This window comes from Dreissena polymorpha, chromosome 5 (assembly GCF_020536995.1).
Source record: "Dreissena polymorpha isolate Duluth1 chromosome 5, UMN_Dpol_1.0, whole genome shotgun sequence".
NCBI classification, from domain to species: Eukaryota; Metazoa; Mollusca; class Bivalvia; order Myida; family Dreissenidae; genus Dreissena; species Dreissena polymorpha.
This window is the reverse complement of record NC_068359.1, coordinates 34,906,696-34,923,858: the sequence shown is the minus strand read 5'-3', so window position 1 is coordinate 34,923,858 and position 17,163 is coordinate 34,906,696. Positions and strand designations below refer to the sequence as shown.

The following is a 17,163-nucleotide window of genomic DNA, read 5'->3' as shown; positions in this document are numbered from 1 at the left end:
CCAATTTAATGTGAAGTTCAAGCACATCATTTGTAGGGGGTAATAAATCCAAACTCTTTCTGGCTTTCAAAAATAAACGATACCCTCATGTGTCAATGTTTAGCGGGTGGTCCTGACAGCAGCCATACAGCACACGCAGAAATTTAGAAACTGCTAGAGCATCACCATCTCTACCAACACCCTCCAATTTATCAGATTTGCGATATACTTCATCCAGGCGGTTTTCTTACTTATTCAATTAAGAGCAGACGTGGTGTCGCATCCTGTCAATGCGTGAAACCCAAAATGTTCCTTCTGACATTGTAACCTAGTTTTTCAGATATAGTGTGCACATGATAACATTTTCTTTGTTTGCCTGTATCAGATATGTTATATACCTTGAAGTCAGCTCCAAGGTGGTATATAAACAAGAGCAGAACGTCGTGTCTCTACAATATACTTCTAAACGCATGTAGCCTCTATCAATAGCGTCCCTTGAGTGCAATATCATCCGTGTATCTGCCTCCTCATGATTTACACATAGTTTTGTCGCATCAAAAGAACTCGACTTTGAATCAACATCACCTGGAAATCCGCCTCCCTAACTATAGTTGATCCTGCTGGAAGATTTTCTGATTGTTTTAGCGATTCGTTTGAGAGAAATTCAGCCAAGTCTGCTTTATTGTCATCGTGTGTGATATACTGTTTCCATATTTGCGGAAGAGGAACGTTTGGACTTGTTATGAGCTTCCTAATAGGTCGACGCTTTCCTTTCCTCTTAACTCTCGTTGCTTCTTTGATATATTACCTTCCAAAGTATCGATCAAAAGTCACATCAACTCGGGTAGTGTTTGCGCTGAAATGCCTTAAAACAGATGTTACAAAAACAGTTGCATATTGTCCAAATAATTGACAGTCCTTAGGTTACCTAAACTCTGAATTAAGTGCGTGTCCATCAATTATTGCACTATTGCATCAGTCGTGGTCGGAACAACTTGAGGCGTCACTATATTATTGTCCTTTGTAAGCACTTGGAGAATATTTGATTTCTGGGTTTCATGCATTTTCCCACCGGCCTTTGCAAATGATAATGACACATCAGAAAGTTAATGTTCTAGTACCGATGCTGTTTCTACGGCTCTCCCTGCGTTGAAAAGTCTCTGTATTAGCTTTTTTGTCAGCCTTTAAAATCTTTGTCACTTTCTACTTTTCACTGACTGTCTCCTTATAGAGATATGCAAATGTTTTGTACTGTACCTTTTGGATAGGAGCATAAAATTCAACATTCTGCTCTTTCAGCATTTTCTCTGCAAATTTTTAGAGTAAAGTTTTACCTCGACTTTTACTGGTTAATAAATCATCTGTGATATCATTAGTTGCAACGTCTTTAGATGCTTTTCAGAACAGTCTGTTCTCCTCTTTATGTACTCCGAATATATCATATGAACCAAAGAGCTGCATCATTTCCTTAATGCACTCTTCCTATTTAGAAACCCTCGAACGAGTTCCATCTGCTCTATTCTTGAATATTCCAATATCTTCGACATCATCACTTTGATTGAACAATGTCATGGTACTATTGTAAACCTCAGATCTTACTGACCACGTAATACAAAACCTTTCTCTTGCTTGGTCCTGTCTTGTTATTCCAATAATACCCCCTGTCGTTTTACACATTCTGTTTATCCACTCAGTAGTTTGGTCGACAGGTACTCCGGTGAATGCTTTTTCCTTCAGCCTGACTACAAAGTGACCTTCGATATACTCTTTGAACACTTCAGGTGCTGCATATTCTAATGCTAGATATACAGGACCCTAACGGGCTAAGTTTGTGTGGTCGAACACCATTAGCCACGGTAGCATCTCGGAAAAGGCTTCAATATGCAACAGCAAATCGCCTATTATTTGGGCTTTAATGAACTTCATAAGGCTGTCAACCAAATATAGGTAGGAATTCCAGAAAGAAAAGTTCTTCACTTTAATTTTCTATTTGTCGAATTTATCTAGTAATTCACCAGGGATTATAGCAGCAGTATAAGATATATGCAGTTTAAACAGGGTGAAGAATGTACACTAAAAAACAATTTAATAAGATACTGAAATACACAAATGAGTTTCAGTCTTTATGTTAAGCGTACGTTGTACTTCATTATATATATATTGTATAATATATATATATATATATATATATATATATATATATATATATATATATATATATATAAATATATATAATGAATCCTTTTAATTTTTCTTTTCACTTTACAAATATGTTAAAAAGTTAATACAAATTAGCAAAAACTATTCCTTTGTTTAAAAAATACTTTTTTAACATAAAATTTTATTCTGTTGATTTTAAATGCCAGTTGTCATGTTTATTTTGGCATAAAAGTGCACTAAATGACCTTTTGACCTATATAAGAGAACACTGGAATATATAAAATTTTAATTAGATCCAAGCAGGTCCATTTTCAGACAATATTACTGCCTTAAACTTTACAATTTTGGTGATAAATCACAATGAGATGTATTTCATCTCCTAAACAACTGAAAACTGTACACATTGACCTTTGACCTAATTAAAAGGATGTCAAGTACCTGAGAAGGTGATATCACCTCTAGATTTTCAGCAGAGGGTATGTAGATACCAAAGAACATAAAAAAGAAGCCATGCCTAAAAAATGCCTACCAACTTTTTTCCAGGCACATTTCTTAGATTTTTAGGTTAACTATTAATAGAATAAGGCGCTTAATGCTCAATCAACACTGCAAGGACACTAGTATCTGACGTTTCACAAACCAGGTAACAATACGTGAATGTATCTAATGTTCAGAACGCAAGGCGCTTTGACTTATTATTTGTGTAACCAACGGAACACGTAAATGTATTTTATTTTCGTGTAACCAACTCGCTATAGCTAAATGTGTCTCATGTTCACATTACGGAGATTTGATATTTTTATGAAACCAGTTAATCATACATTTATTAATTGTTTACCTTGCGAGGAGATTTAAGTTTTTTCTGTAAACTACTAGCCACAAGTTAAAGTTTGTGATGTACATTCCCTACACATACGTAAACATGCATTGTTTGCCTAAGTGCCCTTTCAAATACTGCCGTTCATCATGCAACGACTTAAATGAATCACAAACTTACCTAAAGTTTGTTGGTTAACTTTTTCAATATAATAACAACTCATGAGAACAAATGTTTTGTGTTGGTTGTTTGCGTCACACGAACGCGAACTAATTTAAAAAGAATTGCAATGGTTATTAACAAAAACATTTAAGTTGAATACATTTGACACTAACAACACATGGAAACGGGAACATTTGTTGTACTTGCGTTTTTTTATGATACGAATTAAAAGTATAATCTACGTAAAACGTTTTATATCAACGGTATTAGCAAAATGCACGCAATTGTTTGAGAGTAGAGCATTCAAGTTCATTGCACATTTCGCAATTACAAACAAGCAAACACCGAACGTGCGAAATCATATGGTTTACCGAAAACAGCGAGTATTAAGCAGGACTGTATTAACATAACAATGACGTTCTTCTCGTCTCGTACCGCACCTAAGGTATTGATCAGATTTTATGTTGACACTTTAAATGGGAATACTGTTTGGTAACTTTTCTTCAGCGACAATCATTAATTTAACCCCATGTATTTTAAACTTACTGTACATACTTATATCTTTTTATTTTATTTTTAAAAACTTAACGGTTCGAGTAAGTTGTACCCGGAAAAAAATACAAATTGTATTAAAGACAGAAAGAGGATGATACACTTCGTTACTTCATTTGGCTTAAAATGCACTTACCAGAATTTAAGTATTCAGACGGATGTATGGATTAATGAAAGATTATGTGCATCTCAAAATAGTATAGTTGAATATTAATAACAAAATCATTGTTGTATATATCAAGTTTTATATCTAAACTTCTGACGTCTAATGACGGCAAACAAGTTTTCACGCACTTCATTATATAAAATATGCTAGGTAGGTCAGCTATTTTGTTAACCCGTTTTAACGATGCTCACGTTATTTGAAAATATACTTCTTGATATGTTTAAGTTCATTTTGAGATTCTATTAAATAATACTTAGTGAATGTTACAAACATGATTGAATAAGTTACCTTGCATACCACAACATAGTCGGATTTGCACTTACGGTACTGGCTGGTCGTGAACGCGAAAACAAACTTATTTTTATTTTAAAACTGATTCACAACGAACGACTTACTAAATATATGTCATGAGGTCGATACATAGAATTCCCAGCTGTTCAACATTTGTCCACAGGTTAAAGCTCACCAAGCTAAACTCTGTAATAGACTTATATTTAACAACGCCTGCATGTTCAAAAATGTGTTTTAGCGAGTGATATATATATATATATATGTGACAAGCGGGAAATGTGTTCGTGGAAGCGCATGAAAATAAATTTCTTAATAAGCAATGAATGCAACTTACATAGCAATGAGACAACATGCTAAAAGCAACAGTAATAAAAGCAATGCGACTTACTTTATTTTAACAGTAATAAAAGCAATGCGATTTACACCTCACCGTGTTCCAAGGCTAAAGAAAATATAAACTTGTAAACCATAGCGCGACCTACCCTGTGATGCGACGAGCTAGTAAAAGACCGACAATTTGCACGGGCAGTGGTTTTGTACTTAGTGGACGAGTCTATGTGTTACAGTAGACTGGGTACAGAGGGGGTAATCACGTGACAAACAAGATGGCGACGTCCATGCCGAGGCAGGTATTTTTCGTCGTTTTATACCCTTTACTTCTTGTATTATTATTTTTTATTCCGCTCACTTACCAGCCATATAAGAAAGAAAGTTACTGGCTTTTATTTCGAAGTAATATTCGCTCTATATCTCGACTTTACTCGGTGCAAAATTTCTTAGCGGGATGACTTAATTACTAGTAAGCTCCACTAAGAAAATTTGCATCCAGTAAAGTCGAGATATAAAGCGAATTAAAATACGAAGTAAACGCTAATCACCTTCTTACTGATATGGCTGGAAAGTGAGCGTCATTTAAAAATAAACAGAAGTAATAAAGGGTATAAAACGGCGAAAAACTAACTGTCTCGGAATGGACGTCCCCATCTTGTCTATCACGTGATTACCCCCTCTGGGGTAGGATGGGTTATAAAGTTGGGATTTGGGTTTCGGCGATCCCTTAGGAAAATAGCGTTTGCGTTGAAAAAGACACTTTATTCTTGAGCGGATAAACATTATTATACTCGCTTTAACCAGGAAATTATATATATGGTTTAATCTTTTATTCATAACAAAGTTCAGAGTTCGTTCTACCAGAAAATACGAGAGCGCCGATTGCGCTGAAAGCATAGTTGCAAGATACAGGGAAGTTGCTGCTGAAGTAAATGTTTAGCTCAAATTATACTAAATAGTTTACTTATATGTTTCGATGTAAAAGCGACAACTTTGAGCGAAAATAAATACAACATTTTGCACATAGAGACCCCCATAACCATACCTTTTCTTGACGGGCATTATTGTCTGAATCGATTTAAGCACTAAAAAAGATATGTCATGTTCAAACCAAAAAAAAGAATACTACTCAAATCAAAATCGACTGATTTTGCGCCTTTTTTTCGGCCGTTTTCTAGTTGATTGTCACCTTTTGCAGTGCCATTTTTAACCAGGTTTTCCGAAGGAAAAAACTGGTTATTAGATTGGCGAATGCGGGCGGGCTGGCTGGCTGGCTGGCTGGCTGGCTGGCGGGCTGGCGGGCGGGCGGAACAAGCTTGTCCGGGCCATAACTATGTCGTTCATTGTCAGATTTTAAAATCATTTGGCACATTTGTTCACCATCATTGGACGGTGTGTCGCGCGAAATAATTACGTCGATATCTCCAAGGTCAAGGTCACACTTTGAGTTCAAAGGTCAAAAATGGCCATAAATGAGCTTGTCCTGGCCATAACTATGTCATTCATTGTGAGATTTTAAAATCATTTGGCACATTTGTTCACCATCATGGGACGGTGTGTCGCACGAAAGAATCACGTCAATATCTCCAATGTCAAGGTCGCCACGACTAAAAATAGATTTTTTTAAAAAACAAACTTACAAAGGGGGTTAATTTTGTTTGTTAATTTCAAAAGTTCAGTTTGAGTTTTCTCCCTTTATCAGATTTTTTTTTCACAATAAAAACCTGGTTTTGTGACAATTTTGTCCCTTGTTTACTTTAATCTCCAACTTTATCCTATTTCATGGATTTAGTAGTGAACACCTATGCTTACCCTATCAATATCTCCAAACGATAAAACCAGAACAACAGTCTAAAGTGTATAACATGCCTTCGAGGAAAATATGATGATTTGTTTAGAAAGTACAGCCCTTCATGACTCGATTATTTAGTATATGTAACCTTAACGATTGCTGACATCACGAGTCGCCCCCCTTGTTACCAAAATGTTCTATTTTTAGAAAAGGGAATTCCAAATAGTGACGAATGTGAATGGTTACAAAATGACATAACTATGAAAATAAATACGTAGAATTACATTATTTCACGCATACCATTATGCAACCATCCGTTTTCTTTTCCGACTTGATACATTTACAGCTTTCCATTTAATATTTTACAGACACAACACTCGTCCAGAATTCGCGCGAATCCATTAAATCCGATGCCACATTTAAACCGTTAGCTCTACTCGTAACGTTAATTTCTGGCTCAAAGTAAATCATTTTAACTTCAATTAACACATCTCTATTACTTTCAAACTCTACTTCATCAAATCCATAGAAAGGCAGGTCAGAATCCATGTCATAAATCAGAAAACATTCATCGTACTCCGCCATTTTTTACACATTTTCAAAGAATAAAAGTGCTTTATGCCCCACTTCCTGCTGAGAATATGTTTTATTTTCTATTTATAATTAACCGATGAAATGTTACATATCCTTAAACCAGGGCCTTATGAATTCAGTTATGTAAACATTTGACCTCTCACAGAACAGTAAACAAAGGATATAGAAATCAGGTGTGAGGTCACTATCAACAAGAACAGAATTGTTTTACGAACGAAATTTGTTTAAGTTTCTTAGAAGGTTTTTTCACGTAAAACGGTCTTAGAAAAATTCACTTAAATCGGTGTAAGCAATATTCTTGGAAGAAAACGTTAGAAAAACGTTTCAAAAAAAAATTGTAAGAATTACCATATACTAAATTAAATAGATATTTCGTCTGATTTTTGATCACGTAAGGCTTCATAATGGTCAACCGATCGATGTGGGTTTTCGAAATGTCGTATATACCTTAAGCATAGGTGCGTTGCACCTATGCTAAAAAACGAAAGAGGTGATATAGTCAATATGGTTTGTAAGGTAGGTCTCTTTGTCGTCAATAAGTGGTTTTCATACATGTAATTTAAATTGTTGGTAAAAGAAAAACTAAAGAAAATGTTAACAGAATTGGCAAAATACGACAAGAAGAATCAGATATTATTACATATTAAACGTACAGTACGTTCACAAACCTGTACAATTCTGTAGAATTCAACTGTTAAGTTTTTTTATATTGACATGTAACAGCGGACATTTAAACATATGTTAGAGCTCAAAGATCATCTGTGTTATATGGCGATTTTGTTTTGTTATTCCTGATTGATTAACGTTTTCGCAAACGTTGTTTGCAAATGATTTATAAGGTTTTGAAACTCAATGATAAGAAAGGACCTGGTTATCCGCTGACATTGATTTTGCTGATAAATTTAAGTTTCAGTAAATGATAAAAATTACATTATTTGGTACTAAATGTACATGCATTTTACTGGGTAACAGTTATTACGCAGCATGAGGAATGTCTTTCAATAAAAAGGAAACATTCTGACGCCCTCACTTTGTTTATAGGTCTTGTGTGTATCGTACAGCTTGTTAAATATTTTACTTAACAATTTGTCCATCTTAACCCTAAAAACTTAACTTAACCTAAAAGGTCGAGTTTTAAATTTGGTGAATTGCCGTCACTAGTTTAAATTTAAGAATTAAAACCTTATTAACACTAAAAATGCTTCAGTTTAAACTTATTACGAATTAATTAACTAATGATGTAAATTAATGTATTAACATAATGTTGAAACGGCACTCAGACATTGCATTGACCATATATTGACAAAACTATAACAGTGAATTAAACAGCAGTGTCACCAGACCAAATCTTTGACAATTGTTGTATCACGCGAACTATGGCGAGCGTTTTAAGAGAGTTTAATATTGACACGGCTTATTTATCAAAATCTTTAAAAATATATTTATAAACATTACAAATAATTGCACTACAGTTTGTATTAATATATACAATGACTGTATGTCTTTATTAATGTAATATCTAGGTACTGTTTTACTAAATATATAACGGTATGCAATTATTTTTCTTTAATAGGTTTGTGCGAGAAAGACTTTGACCTTGCACGATGCACAAACGCTACAGAACTCAATCAATTCCGAATAGACCCATGTAATTGTACATCGTATTATCAGTGCTCACAGTCGTATGCGATGAACAAACAATCATGTTCCTCCGGGACCGCATTTGATCCAGAGATGAACTGCAGAAAATTTTATTTTTCGTTATAATATGATTATTTATCATTCAAAATGATAAGTTCACTAATTAATATCATAGCCACACGCTAACAACCTGTGGTCAACAAGCAGATACATGTTTTATTACCGCAATACTAAATACATGTTTATATATCTTCAGGTCATTTGCGTGGATATGATACCGATCGTATAAGGATTGGTAAGCAACAAGAATGACGTCGTCGGATCCTCGATATTTCAATGGTAAACACTTACTATTAAGCCGAGCTGTGTATGAACTGCTCAAGGTGAGCTATTCTGTTCAGGCTATATCAGACGTCGTGTGTCGTATGGTAAGCAGTGGTAGCGTTCAGCAAGTTACCACTCAAGAGGTTAACATGTCATCTCAGTCTTATTTTTTTCTTCAGAATACTTATCTCGACTTTATGAAGACTCAGTTCGTATTTGGGTCAAGTGGGGGGGGGGCGAAAGCTAGGTCATTAAGTCAAGTTTTAGAAAAACTGTTTCGTCGTTCGAAGTTACATCTATAATAAGATAATGTCACAACTGTGTAATTGAGTTTGTCTTACAATATCTAGCCAAGTTTGGATTTGAATAAATTAGTGCCAAATGTTTAGTTACCAGATCAAATGTAATCTTGAGATTCTATCTTGATCAAACTTTAATTTAAAGTGAATGGTTATTAATAATGACAGTGTTTAGGTCGAGTTATAAATCTGGTGAATTGCCGTCACGAGTTCACCAGGGCCCGCATTCACCAACCCATTCTTAGACTTAAAGGGATCTTTTCACGGTTTGGTAAATTGACAAAATTGAAAAAAGTTGTTTCAGATTCGCACATTTTCGGTTTAGTTATGATATTTGTGAGGAAACAGTATTACTGAACGTTTGCCATGGTCTAATATAGCCGTTATATGCATCTTTTGACGATTTAAAAACCTAAAAATGATAAAGCGTTGCAACGCGAAACGATTGAATAATTTGGAGAGTTCTGTTGTCGTTTAAATTTGTGAAACTACGAAGATTGCTTATATAACGTATAAAATACGCATCTTATGTATGCTTGGCAGGATAGCTCAGTTGGCTAATGCGTTTTTACTTCAGGATTCCGGGGGTCACTGGTTCGAGCCCGGCTGCGGGCTACTTTTTTTCCTTTTTTAAATTTTATTTTTGATTTTGTACTGGAGCTTTTAAAATATAATGTTCACATTCATCAATATACAGCATTTAATGACAAACTTCAAAACATGCCAAAATCGGTGAAAAGGCCCCTTTAAGAGCAAAGAATAGACTTAGAACCAAGAAAAATGCGTCCAGCGTTTGAATATATACAGACTACCACTGATGATTATTCCATTAACAAAATGTTCTACAAGGTTAATGATGTAGATAGAAGTGGTTAATGCCAAGTTTGACTCAAGATTTTAGAAATTCTTGAATATTCTATGTTAAAGAATTTTCTTTATTCTTAGACTTTAGTCTAAGAATTGTTTGGTGAATACGGGCCCTGGTCATTTTTTTAAATTCAAACCGTATTAACATTAAAATTGCTTCAGTGTAAACCTTATCACGAATTAATTAACTAATGATGTTTATTTATTCATCAACCTCATTATGATGAGGCACTCAGACTTTGTCATGATAATATATTGCCAACACTATAACAAAACAAATAAACAGCTGCGTCACCAGGCCAATCTTTGACAATTGTACCACGCGAACAATGACGAGCACTTTTAGAAAGTTTAATTTTGACACGGCTTATTTTTTAAAATCTTAAAAAAATATATCTATAACATAGCAAATAATTACACTACAGGTTGTATTAATAGATACAATGACTGTATATCTTTATTAATGTAATATCTAGGTACTTTTGTACTAAATATTATTAATATATAACGGTATGTAATTCTTTGTTCTTTAATAGGTTTGTGCGAGAAAGACTTTGACCTTGCACGATGCAATAACGCAACAGAACTCAACCAATTCCGAATAGACCCATGTAATTGTACATCGTATTATCAGTGCTCACAGTCGTATGCGATGAACAAACAATCATGCTCCTCCGAGACCGCGTTTGATCCAGAGATGAACTGTATTTCAAAGAATGAAGTTTTTTTCAAAATTCGAAATGTTTGTGAAAAAAACCATGGCATTAGATGTAATACAACAACAGAACGTCTAGCGGAGCTAAGAGCCCTTTGTACGAACACAGGGACCGTTTCTACGACCACCACTACCACTACGGAACAAGCGACTGTCACCGTTTCTACGACCACCACTACCACACCGGAACAAGTGACTGAAGAAGGATCAAAAACCAATTCCGGAATGGTAATAGGACTCATCGTGGCGGGTATCGCAATTGCGGTCATCGCAATATTGCTGTTGCTGTTCGTACGTCGATGGAGACTGAGGAAACAAACAGAAAAGTGAGAATTCGCTGGCATGTATAGACAAGATAGCTGCGCTTTCCTGTTTGTCTTTGGTTGTGTTGTTTGTTCGAGAAGTAATCTTCAAACTACCTTTAAACATACTGTCAGTCGGAACCCGCTGCATATCCTGTGGGCTATGCAACAACATGTCATAATTTCCAATTATTTGTATACATCCATAAGTAGTCAGCTCTTGATCGATATAGTATGGTGGTCATGTGATGCATGTTTATTCTTAAGACTAAGTCGCATCAACATATTTTGACACACAATTTAAGTGTTAATGAATTGTTGTTGTGTTTGTTCCTTTTAAGGTTTACAATGGTTAACGTTAAGGCTAATTGATTTTGTTTATTCGCCTCCGTCTTGCAATCAGTTATTATCTTTTGGTCCTTAGGACTCTAAGGGCTTTTATGTAATAAGTCGTTGTATATGGGTCCTTTATCAAAAGTAAGGCTTTTCTTGGTAAAATGTAACGTATTGTCTAAAATATTTAAGGTAAAGGTGTATATCAAAATGACTATATAATTTTGTTACCTCCTCAAATGCGCAAAATGTCTAACTACTCTATAGAATACAAGGATACACATATAGGTATGCCTGTTAGATTTTAAATTATTTAATTTGTAACGCTCAATGAATATTTATGACGTAAACAGTATAGTTTTTGTCCGTAGACTTTGAATTAAACTATTAAATGTTAAAAGACTTAAGTATGTCCGAATATATGTTATTCAACAACTAAATTTGTATCTGTTACACAGATTCTCACTTAGTAAACCTATCAAAAAGAATTAAATCACGCTACTTATTTCTGATTTATTTCCAGGGCCAAAAATAAGCGACCAAAATCTGCGATGAAAGTTGAACATTTGGAAAACGTTGGTGCAAATGAACCTAACGACACGATACCATCAGATACTAATCCGGATACCATGGTATGGTAACACACAAAGCTGAGAGTTAAAAGCATATAAATCATTTGCAAGTTTATAAGCGCTGTCAGAAAAACTGCAAAGAAGGCTGAAAAAAACAGTTTTGAGTTTACTGGAAGAATCAATACGTGAAATAATCTGCGTAGAATTCGATTCATTGAATTTTATGCTTACTTTTATAATTATGTAGCAGGTAGTAAATTTATATTATTATTCGCCATATCTAAGTGCTATGGCACGTAGCGTGGGCTCCAACATGATCTGACAATAAACGCCATTTGTCTTGGGCCGTGCATGTTAGGATTTGCGGAACCTCATCGTATCTTGAGAATGCAACCGACACCTTTGCTGTTATTTGGCGTCCCCTCTTGATTGTCCCGTCCACTCTTTCGTGTAGAGTTATGTTTGCGATCATGTTCTTGTCCATCCGAAATACATAACCGAGCCACTGGTATTGTACTCTTTGCACAACCGTTTCTTTCTGACTGAGGGCCTTCCGGATGTCCTTATTTGCAATCCAGTCCATGCACCGAATTCCAATTATCTTTCTGAGTGCTGCCATCTCGAACACTAGCAGTTGTCTTTCCTCAGTCAATGTTTCTCAATCGTACAGTGCATTTTGGACAATGAAGGAATTTTACAGTATCAATATAGTTTTCTTATTGAAGTTCTTGATCTTTCTGATGCTATCTTAGTCATTAATTGAGCTCAATGCTATGGTTGTTCTCACTCTTTCGCGCTGTCACGTGTAGCGGTCCAGGTCGAATCGAGATATTGGAAGCTGTCTGTATGTTGTTTTTTCCTCTGAGAAGCATTCCCTCTTCCACTTTCTGTTTAATTGTTTGCTCAGATTTCGAACTCAGTAGCATACACTCGGTCTTGGTGTCGCTTATCTCTTACCCGTACCTCGAGCTTACGCTATAAACTCTATCCAGAAATAGCTGTGATTGACTGTGAAGTTCAGCCATGATGCCTATGTCATCAGCAAAGCGTAGGTTGTTAATCGTTCTGTCATTCACACAATCCCGATTGTCTCCCAGTCCTTCGATTGCCTCCAGCTCCAAATAGATGTTGACGACATCCGGTGACAAGATGCAGCCTTGTCGTACACCGATTGCTTGTTAAACGATATATAACATCTCTTTCGACTCTTATAGCGCTATGGGCTCTCCATCAGATCGATGATATTTGGATAGATGTCGTAGTGGTGTAACACTCTCCAGAGGCATTAATGCCACACTCGGTCAAAGGCTTTCTTGAAATCAATGCAGATCCTGTAAAGCTCTCTATCCTGTTGTGAGAGGTAATTTTACGATTTAAGTCTGAGAGAGAAGATCTGTTCAATTTTTCCTCGTATTGACATGAATCTGGTTTGTTTTTCCGCCATTTGTGTTTCGATCGGGGACTCCATTCGGCTCCTGATAATTTCCAACATGATCTTGCTTGCGTGGCAGTTAAGCCTAATCGTGCGATAGTCCTCGCATTTTTTGAGTCCCTGTTTTGGGGATGGTGATTACAAGTGATTCCTCGGGAATGCCAGTAGTCCATACGTTGCTGCAGATCTTGTGCATTATCTTGACCACCGATTCTCCGCCGTCTTTATTAGCTCATCTTCTGTGCCATCGATCCCAAGTGCTGTTCGTTTCTTATTCTTTGCAACGGCTATTATTTGAAAAGTCACTAAAACTATTAATCACTGTGTAAATCAGTAAACATTAACAGTAAAAATCGTCAATAATTTAAAGGGATTTACCGTGAAATGACGTCAATTTTGAGTTCATGATGTCATGATTCCAGAGCATTTCTCCAGTTTCGCTCTTGTAAAATGTAAAGAAAAAGCATTAATTCAATCAGATTATGGATTTATATTCACTTTGCCATTTGTGAAAAATATTAATGTATGTGATGACTATTGAATTAAAATCGATGATATACCGAATTAAACAAATATCATCTATATAGCTATTTATCGAAATGCATGCTGAAAAAACTTGTTATTGTGTGTTGCCACCTACATATAGGATTATTATTATTCTGAAAAACATATTAACAGCATCTTAAAATTGGCTATCAATACGAAGATTTACCTGTGTTTTTGAAACTGTTTTAGTGATGTATACATGTCATTTCAGGGTGATTCAAGTTATTACAATAATTACGCGTTCAATGGAAATAAATCCGATACAAGAACGGACCAAGACGGGTACACAACAACTTTTAGAAGGTCGTTACGCGAGTATGAACGCCCTACAAACATGCACCGGGCTATCAACGAAGATGTTAATGAAACTGATCGATCAAATATTCATCAGCCGAACGTTGATTATGTCAATCTAAATCTCGATACCACCAGCACAAAATGACATGCACCAGACTACTATGTGTTTGAAAAGTAATTGTATTAAATGTAAGTACTATATTTGCGTTTGCATGTAGAACAATTTGGCTCGGAATCTTTGGTAACAGCATATGTACTAATTTTGTATCAGAAACACAGATTTTCATCAAACAGCTGTTAAACGGGTGTGCGTGGAACTATATAGAGTAAAATAGCCGTTATATAAGTAACATAATTACAATAGTTGCTTATGTCATTAATTCATTCATTTTAATTCAACACATATGTTATCGTGTACCGGAATAGTTCATATCTCAGTGAAGTGCCGTTGTGCTTTTATTTACGGAATGGTAAAACATAATATTTCAAAACAAATGTCGAACTGTAAGCAAAAGTGAATATATATGGTTATTTGCAAACGACTGTGACCTAGTATGTATTTAGATGCTTAAAAATATTTTCATAACAATTTAGGAAATCGATGTAAAACGAATGACTTTAGTGGTGATTGGCGCTTGGTTATTACTTACTTTGGTATTGCGAGTCTTGATCATTTATTGTTATTCTTCCATGTTCAAAGCTGCTCGTTTTTTTTTTAATTTATCATATACTCTTATACATTAAAACAAAAATAAACGTAGATACATTTTTCAAATATATATTTATCAATATGCTATAAGTGTGTGACTCATTTGCTCTGCTTTAGTGTTGATAGAGTATTTATTCAGATTTTATCACGAATCTTCAAAAACAATAATGCCATCGTGTTATTAATCCCATTTGAAGTGTGTGTATACTTGAGTTCATGCAAAATCTGTCTGTACTTTAAAGTTTATGAGGTTTGAGGCTGGATTATGAGGTTTGAGGCTGGATTATGAGGTTTGAGGCTGGATTATGGAGTTACGTATCTCAGCATTCATACCTTATTAACTTTACTAGAGTCGCTGTTTCGTTTTATTGTTTTATTACTGAAAGGTATTAAATTTAATTAAATCGGGTGGGGGCGTTGAATATTTAAATTAGCAACGTATTTTTAACAAAATAGCATAACGCTTGTGATCAGTCAAACGCAAAGTAGCCGATGAAAACGTTAAAAAAGATTAATAAATGTTTAAAGATTAAAACAATATTCTTTTTTGTACTGCATAACAAACTAGTTGTAGCATGTGATAACATGATAAAGTTTATGAGGATCTTCGTTGATGAATAAAAACGCGGAAGTTAATATTTTGCCAATGCTTTTGTATTGCAATCTTTCAAAATACGGACATCATGTTGTGTTTAAACTTCGCTGTGAGATTGCCTTTTCACAAATATGTTTATAACCCATTTTGAAATGAGTTCTTAAATATAAATATAAAACGCATCGATAAAGATTATTATATAACGATAAACCAGCGTAATCTACCAAATCATGCATTAATACCATTTAACAGCCATGCGTCAATGCATGATGATTTACTGGCATGCTCACGTGGTGTTACACTTAATTTACTTGCATTCAAAATATATCAGTTTACTTCAAATGACGGTTTTGAAGATCTTATTTCACAAAAATTTCCATACGAATGACTTTAGTGCAAAATTCGGTACAATAATCACATATGTGTAAAGGCATTGTGTGTTTAGTAGAAAACAGTGTATTTTGATCAGCAACGGCATACACAATCTTGGAAAAGGAACATCTTTTCACTGCATTCGACAACCAATACGCTCTTTTTAAGGGATATTTCCTTAGTAAATGAACATGCAAATACTATTTACACAAAATAATCAAACGGATTGATATTCTAACAATAGAAAATTACTTTGAACATATGTTTGTCACATTGAACAACCGATGTGAAATCCATACATAAAATATTTAAGAAACAACAAGGCATACACTGACTTTAGCACGTGGGTAAAGTCGCCTGCAATTTGCCAACATTCGTTGTTGCTTTCCTGAATATTCATATGAGCCATGCGTTTTTTTATTAATTTAATGCTGTCCTGGTGTGAGAACCCACACACTGAGCTTTCTGAGAAAAAAGTCAAACGATCATATGTAATTAAAATAATCAAAATCTCATCTCATAACTGAGATATTAAAATTTGAAGTTGCGTTTGAAAAGTATCCAAGTGTACATGTGTTTTAGTGGGGGTTTTTTAATCTGGAAAAACGGAAATCTAGTTTAAGGTATCGTATCGTTTTACATGGATTGCGCATACGAAACCATAGTGACAATAAAAAAAGACCAAGATGACAATGAATGGCTCATCTCAGTTCAAGGTAAAAACAATTCTCAAAATTTCGTCCTTGCGGCCTAGATTTTGACCCAGATTCAAACATGGCATAGATAATGTTAGGATAAACATTGTTACTATGTTTCAACCAGAATGAAACATACATGTGGCTTCGATGTTGGAAACAATACTTATACTTGTATAACAACTAGTGACCTAGTTAATATACGCACATTCGATCTAATGGCCTTATCTAGAGTAACAACATTACAAACTTGTATTAAGATCGATTCATAAATGAGACTTACGTCGCAAGCTCTGACGAGGTTAGATACTGTTTGGATACACATTGACCCAAACAAAGTTTCCTCGATAGTGTAAAGATAAAAATTTATGTTTCACCAAAATTAAGTCGCTCGTGTTGTTCCTTAAGAGGTTTGTCTCCAATTAACCTGATGACCTAGTTTTTTGACGCAGCTTACTTAAATTCGAACAAGATATGTTCAAGGTACAATTCCAACCAAGCTTCATCATTATTGAGTCATAAATGTGACGGCTACAGTGATGACAATGTTTTTCTTTCGTTTGACCTCGTGAACTAGTTATTTGGGAACGGATGACCCGAACTTTGCATGGATATTGTCAA

General features: G+C 34.9%; 1 protein-coding gene across 4 annotated transcripts in view; it reads left to right on the top strand.

Annotated features, from left to right (window-relative positions):
- The window catches only part of LOC127881674 (uncharacterized), a 47,829-nt gene extending 32,313 nt beyond the window's left edge, over positions 1-15,516 (top strand). For all 4 annotated transcript variants that reach the window (XM_052429776.1, XM_052429774.1, XM_052429775.1 and 1 more), the window contains 4 exons: positions 8,741-8,823; positions 10,511-11,015; positions 11,848-11,956; positions 14,086-15,516. In XM_052429776.1, coding sequence (XP_052285736.1) covers positions 8,793-8,823; positions 10,511-11,015; positions 11,848-11,956; positions 14,086-14,316 — 876 coding nt within the window. In that variant the 5' untranslated portion in view covers positions 8,741-8,792 and the 3' untranslated portion in view covers positions 14,317-15,516. The remainder of the gene's footprint in view (positions 1-8,740; positions 8,824-10,510; positions 11,016-11,847; positions 11,957-14,085) is intronic.
- Positions 15,517-17,163: the final 1,647 nt, after the last annotated feature.